Source organism: Saimiri boliviensis, chromosome 17 (genome assembly GCF_048565385.1).
Source record: "Saimiri boliviensis isolate mSaiBol1 chromosome 17, mSaiBol1.pri, whole genome shotgun sequence".
NCBI lineage: Eukaryota > Metazoa > Chordata > Mammalia > Primates > Cebidae > Saimiri > Saimiri boliviensis.
The window spans coordinates 19,927,092-19,934,420 of record NC_133465.1 but is presented as its reverse complement, the minus strand read 5'-3'; the positions used below and the strand labels follow the sequence as shown (position 1 = coordinate 19,934,420).

Sequence of the window (7,329 nt, the reverse complement as noted above, 5' to 3'; positions counted from 1 at the left end):
CCCAAACCAGTCAGGGAATCCCACTCCCCATGGGACACGAACTCATCGTTTTTGATGGTTGCATAATATTCCATGGTGTATATGTGCCACATTTTCCCTGTCCAGTCTATCATCGATGGGCGAACTCTGACGACATGAGACTAAGGCATGAAAGGACAAACGTGATTCCACTGACATGAGGCCCTCAAGTTGTCAAATTCATAGACAGGGAAAATGTGGCACATATACACCATGGAATATTATGCAACCATCAAAAACGATGAGTTCGTGTCCTTTGTAGGGACATGGATGAACCTGGAAACCATCATTCTCAGCGAACTGACACAAGAACAGAAAATCAAGCACCGCATGTTCTCACTCATAGGTGGGTGTTGAACAGTGAGAACACATGGACACAGGGAGGGGAGCATCACACGCTGGGGTCTGTTGGGGGGAAGTAGGGGAGGGACAGTGGGGGGTGGGGAGTTGGGGAGAGATACCATGGGAAGAAATGCCAGATACAGGTGAAGGGGAGGAAGGCAGCAAATCACACTGCCACATGTGTACCTATGCAACAATCCTGCATGTTCTTCACATGTACCCCACAACCTAAAATGCAATAAAAAAATAGAAAAAGAAAAAAAAAAGAAAAAGAGAAAAAAGTTCATAAAGACGCAGAGTAGAATGGGTTTCAGGGGATGGGGGCGAGACGGGAAGTTGTTTAATGAGGGCAGAGTTTCAGTTTTGCGAGATGAAAAGAATTCTGGAGTTGGATGCTGGCGATGACCACACAGCAGTGTGACATACTTAATGCCATTGAACTGCGCACTTAAGAGTGGTTAAGATGGTAGATTTTATATTATGTGTATTTTACCACAATTAAAGATTTGCTGACATGCTATGCGGAACTGTGATATTGTTAAATATATGTTTGGTCTTCTTCCCTTTTCCTGGCATTCAACTCCTGAAATGCTTGGAATCTCCAAAGCAATATCTTTTTGCATGTGAATGATTCACGGAGGGCCAGCAGCCCCTGGGCAGCTTCAGGATGGGACAGGTCAATGGAAAGACCAAGGCAGGATCCATCCTGGGGAGAGGAGAGAGACGTGGTTAAGCTGCTCACCGGTGACACCACAGTCATTTCATCAGTCATAGCTCCAACATGAAGCCTCCATAAAAACCCAAAAACAGGTTCAGGGAGCTGAACACATGAAGGTTCCTGGAGGGCAGTGCCCCCCCGGAAGGGCATGGAGGCTCCCCACCCCTTCCCCATCACTTGCCCTGGGCACCACTTCAGCTGCAACCTTTTTCATATCTCTTGCAATAAACCAGTAAATATACGGAAGTATCTCCCTGAGTTCCATGAGCCACTCTAGCAAGTTAAACCCAAGGAAGGGGTCATGGGAACCCCAGTTTCTAGCTGGTCAGCCAGAAGCACAGGTGAAACAACCTGGGGCTTTTGACCGACATTGGAAGTTGGGGGACAGTCTTGGGGACTGAGTCTTGGGGACTGACCAAACCGGACTGGGGTCTGCTTGCCAGGTACAGTAAAGCCAAACGTTCACATTGAGATTTTGCAGCAGGAGAAGAGAGGGCATTTATTTGCAGGGCGCCAAGCAAGAGAATGGGGACAGCTCACACGGAAGACCCAGCTTTCTCAGGTGCTAACAAACAAGGCCTCTTAAAAGCAGGAGTACATTTCAGGAAAGCAGTACTCACAAGTACAATCATAACTCAATACATGGAAGCTACACATTGGTTTGGCCTAAAAAGGTGGGATATCTTGAAGTGAGTGCACTTCCAGGTCATAGGTCGATTCAAAGACTCTCTGTTTGCCATCGATTGAGGAATCTAGGCTTTGTCTAAAAACCTGGGGTCAGCAGACAGGAATGGTAAGGTCTGGCCTGTGGAGGTGGCTTCTTCCCCAGGCCCCACAGGAAGAAATGTAGATCAAAGAACAGCAGTGGTCAGAGTTCAGTACTCAGCTCCCCCTTATCTGAAGTCTACCGGCCGGCCGATTCCACGTGGTGGGGGTCCAGGTTTGTTGTTGTTATTGTTGTTGTTGTTTTTGAAATGGAGTCTCGCTCTGTCACCCAGGCTGGAGTGCAGTGGTGTGATCTCAGCTCATCGCAACCTCCGCCACCCTGGTTCAAGCGATTCTCCTGCCTCAGCCTCCCAAGTATCTGGGATTACAGGCACATGCCACTGCACCCGGCTAATTTTTGTATTTTTAGTAGAGACGGGGTTTCACCACCTTGGTCAGGCTGGTCTCGAACTCCTGACATCTTGATCCACCCGCCATGGCCTCCCAAAGTGCTGAGATTATAGACTAAATCTCTTCTGTGGCTTCCTCCTCTCCTTGGATATCTCGGGGTGGGCATTTCTGTTATTATCTGTTAAACTTGCCTGCTCGTTGCTGTGTCTCACACACTTAACAGTTACAAACAAATACATACAGTGCTAAATGTAAAGTTCAAAGTCTTAAAAAAGATAGAGTAGTGTAAGTGACTGTTTCCATGCTCTTCAGATGAGGAAGCCCTGTGTGCCAGCATGTCTCCAAAGACAAACCACGACAGAATAGACTGGTACATTTGATGACAAAGCAGTCTGAAACACCTGTGGATTAAAAAAAACACCGGAAGCACTGGCCGGGCGCGGTGGCTCACGCCTGTAATCCCAGCACTTTGGGAGGCCGAGTCGGGCAGATCACGAGGTCAAGAGGTTGAGGCCATCCTGATCAACATGGTGAAACCCCATCTCTACTAAAAATACAAAAATTAGGCATGGTGGCACGTGCCCGTAGTTCCAGCTACTCAGGAGGCTGAGGCAGGAGAATTGCTTGAATCCAAGAGGCAGAAGTTGCGGTGAGCCGAGATCGTGCCATTGCATTCCAGCCTGTTAAACAATACGGGATGCTTTAAACTATTAAATTTATTGGAACCATGTTCCAGAAAAGGTATCTCCTTAAGTTGAGAAATAATGACGCTGCTGTAGCTTTATGAAGAAGAAGGTGGTACTCTGATAGACTGTGCATCAGAATTAAACACGGTACAGCCACTCTGGAAAACATTTTGGCAGCCGAATCTACATTTATCACAGAACCCAGAAATTCTATTCTCAGCTATTTACCCAGGAGAAATGAAAACATGTGACCACACAGAACTTGCACACAAATGTTCACAGCGTCTCTATTCACAATAGCCCAAAACTGGAAACAACCCAAGCATCCCTCAACTGCTAAACGGGTAATAAGCTAATCATGGCACATCTATACTATGAAATACAGCTCAGCAATAAAAAGGAATGGACTTTTGAATCAATCTCAAAAGCATTCTGTTAAGAGAATGAAGCTAGACACAAAAGGCTAGATACAGGATGATTCCATTTATATGGCATTCTGAAAAAGGTAAAATTCTAGTGACAGAAAATAGATCCATGCTCGATGCGGGGATGGGAGGGATGGGGTGGGAATGGAAGTCAACCACAAATGTGCAGGTGAGATCTTTGGGGTGCGAAGGAAGGGTCCTAAATTTTTAGCATAGCAGGGGTTACACAGCTGTCTCCATTTATCAAACTGACACTTCAAGTTGGTGAATTTTAAAGTCTATAGATTATGACTCATTAAGCTGATGTTTTTAACAGTTTTTTAAAGCATGTTATAAAACAACACGGTTAATAGGGTCTCAATTGACACATCTCTCTCATCCTTCCCCTGGTGACACGTCCCAGCTCTGCCTTTTGAAAGCAAAGATGAGCAGCACTCAAGCTGAGAAGTCCATAGTGGGCATGATCAACATGTTTCACAAATACACCGGAAATGACGACAAGATTGACAAGCCCAGCCTGCTGACGATGATGAAGGAGAACTTCCCCAACTTCCTCAGTGCCTGTGACAAAAAGGGCACAAATTACCTGGCCAATGCCTTTGAGAAAAAGGACAAGAATGGGGATAAGAAGATTGATTTTTCTGAGTATCTGTCCCTTCTGGGAGACATAGCCATTGACTACCACAAGCAGAGCCACGGAGCAGAGCCCTGTTCCGGGGGAAGCCAGTGATCCAGCCCCACCCAGGGGCCTCCAGAGACCCCAGAACGATAAAATGTGTCCCACCACAAGACACGTGCCTGATGTCCTTCTCTTTGTGACTGACATTGTCAAAACTACAAATTCCAGGTCAAGTTTGTGAGAATTTGTGAGAGACCCCAGAACAATAAAGTGTGTCCTGCCACCAGACAAAAAAAAAAAAAAAAAATAGGGTCTCAATTTTGTGCAAAAAAGAAGTACACACCTATGTTAGTCAGGACAGATTAAGACGGGCTGTGGTAACAAAACCCCTCAATCTTGATGGCTTAAGCAAAGTAATATTCATTTCCTCATCACGTCCCAGTCTAAGATAAACTGGGCCATGTCTGAGGCAGCTCTGCTCCACACAGTGATGCTGGCATCCAAGCAGCATCCACCCTCAGTTCTGTCCTCTCAACACGTGACTCCCATGGTTACTGCCAACAGAGGGGAGGGTGTGCAGAGGCCCCAACTCTTAACTGTCTCCACTGCAGTTGGCCCAGCTCCCCACTGCGTCCGCCATCTACCGGAAGAGTCATGTGGCCCCAACTCAGCAGGCAGGGAGGCTGGGAAAGGAAGGAGACCATGGATATGCAGCAAGGGCCGATTGTCTCTGCTGCAACATTTCCTTAGAGACACCAGCTCCCTCTTGCTCCCTTTTTCCTGTACAGAGAACACCCCCTCCTCTCTAAGGGGAGGAAACCTGTCCCACCCAGCGCTGCCTCCAGCCCAGGGTGATGTGCAGGTCCTATGTCTGTGAGGGTCCTGTTGTCCGGGGCCTTCTGAACGTAAACGACAAGTGACCCACCCTTCTCCACACCCCTCAATATACGCCGGTGGACACCACAGGCAGCATTCCCACCTAGCGCCTGTGCAGACAGGTCAAGATTCACAGTGCGTCTGAGAGCCTGCCGGCACGCTGTGGGCAACCCCTACCTTGAGGATGAGGATGGGCTTTTCGTCAGGCCCTGAGGCTTCTCAGGGCAGAAACTCCCTTGTCCAGTGTCATCCAGGGCCCCTCATTCTGCTTTTTGGGGTGTTCTCTTTCTGCCGGTTTCCCTTTTCTTCTTATCCCTATCTGCGGTGAGATCTCCCACTTTCTCAGGCCACTTCCTGTCTCCTAGAAGGGCAGAGGTTCTAATATCACTTAATCTCATTTCAAATTTCAAATCATCAAAGGCTTTTGCGGGCCAGGTGTGGGAATTCCCTGCAATCATATTCCCTTTAAACACTTCGTAGGATTCTGAGCTAGTTGCCTCCAATCCGTTCTGTGTGCTTTAGAGGGATGACGGGGGATCAAGGCTCCCTCTACCTTAGAAGTCACTGTGTCTGCGGAGATCACCACAGCCATAAAAGAAAGGAAGGGAGGGAACGTACCAGGCCTTAACCGCTTCCAACTGGAAGTGACAGTCATTGCTCAAACTGGGAGGACTTGCTACACGTCCCACTTGTGGGTGATTACAAGGGGTCCATAGAAAAGTCAGAGGAAGGCTGGGCACAGTGGCTCACGCCTGTAATCCCAGCCCTTTGGGAGGCCAAGGCAGGTGGATCACGAGGTCAGGAGATCGAGACCATCCTGGCCAACATAGTGAAACCCCATCTCTACTAAAAATAAAAAATTAGCTGGACATGGTGGCACCCACATGTAATCCCAGCTACTCAGGAGGCTGAGGCAGGAGAATCACTTGAACCCGGGAGGCGGAGGTTGCAGTGAGCCAAGATCACACCCCTGCACTCCAGCCTGGTGACAGAGTGAGACTCCATCTAAAAAAAAAAAAAAAAAAAAAAAAGAAAGAAAGAAAGAAAAGGCCTGGAACAGTGCAGGCCCCATGAACTTTCCCTGTAATAAATTAAAACTCCCTTCCAGGCAGGGCCCACACTGAGAACTGGCTGAGAGTGGTCAGGGTGTGGTGGCTCATGCCTGTAATCCAGCATTTTAGGAGGCCAAGGTGGGCAGATTGCTCAAGCTTAGGAGTTCAAGACCAGCATGGCAAATCCTCATCTCTACAGGAAACACAAAAATTAGCTGGGCATGGTGACACACACCTGTAATCCCAGCTATTTGGGAAGCTGAGGCAGGCGGATCACTTGAGCCCAGGAGGTCAAGGCTGCAGTGAGCTGAGATCATGCCACTGCACTCAAGCCTGGGCGACAGAGTGAGACACTGTCTCAAAAAAAAAAAAAAAAAAAAAAAAAAAAACTGGCTGAGAGTGGCATCCAAACTGGGCAGAACAGAGACAACAAGAATCAAAACCTAGAAATGAAAGAAAGAAAGAAAGAAAGAGCAGGAGAGGAAGGGAGGGAGGGAGGGAGGGGGAGAAAATCCAGGTGGAAAGGAGGAGGGATATAAAACACAAGATCCTATTTTTTAACACTTCACAAAAACAACAAAAGGAAACGATAGAGCCATGAAGCTAGAAAAGTGAGTCTGACCCACCCCTCTTCTTGAGAGTTTAGAAAACTCATTTCATTCAAAAATGAGCAACACAAAATGATTGTGGTTAAATCTCATACAAAGTCATTATAAGAAAAATGAGAATGGGGATTCCGTGTTTGGATCCCCTTCCACGAACACTCCCTTCGTGGAAGCCGTCTTTCTCTCTCCTGGATTTTCCCTCTGGAGTCCCCTTCCATGAACACTCCCTCGTGGAAGCCTGTCTTCCCCTCCTAGACTCCATCTCTCTCTATTCCCTTCCACTCCGTGTGGAAGCTGCTTTCCTCTCCTGGATTCCATCTTTCTGGATTCTCTCACTCAGTGTGAGAGTTAGCTATTTATTTCTCTCTCCTTCTCCCATTCTCTCTCTCTCTCTCTCTCTCTCTCTCTCTCTCTCTGTCTCTAAATAAATCAAAATAAATAAATAAAAATTAATTAATTAATTTAAAAAAGAAAAACGAGAATGATAAGCGACGCCCTCACAGATAATGAAGACATTCCAAGAAACACATGCCCCTAAATACATACCTGAAAGTGTAGAAACTCATTTTAAAATGAGCCAACAGAAATTAAGAAAGTAACAAAAGATACAAAAGAATAACAAAAGTTGGAAGACTTCAGGAGAGATGTGCTAGAACTAAAGAAATAATTAGAAATAAAAGAAAAACTGATTTCAGACTAAACTAGAAGGAACACAAGAACAATGAACACAAAGAAGACAAAATGGTGCATGTTTCTAAAACAGAAAAATGGAAGACAGAGAACTTGGATTAAGAGAAAGTGACTGTGAAGATGACAGGCAAATGATCTAACATATGTATAATAGTAGCTGCTGAAAAAGAAAACCACATCTA

The 7,329-nt window shown here is 46.5% G+C and overlaps 1 protein-coding gene across 1 annotated transcript; it reads left to right on the top strand.

The window, feature by feature from the left end:
* The first annotated feature begins 3,690 nt into the window (after positions 1-3,690).
* On the top strand, positions 3,691-4,047 carry LOC101036638 (protein S100-A7). Its single transcript, XM_003929321.4, has one exon. It carries the CDS (start codon positions 3,730-3,732, stop codon positions 4,033-4,035), a length of 306 nt encoding a protein of 101 aa, XP_003929370.2. The 5' UTR covers positions 3,691-3,729; the 3' UTR covers positions 4,036-4,047.
* Positions 4,048-7,329: the final 3,282 nt, after the last annotated feature.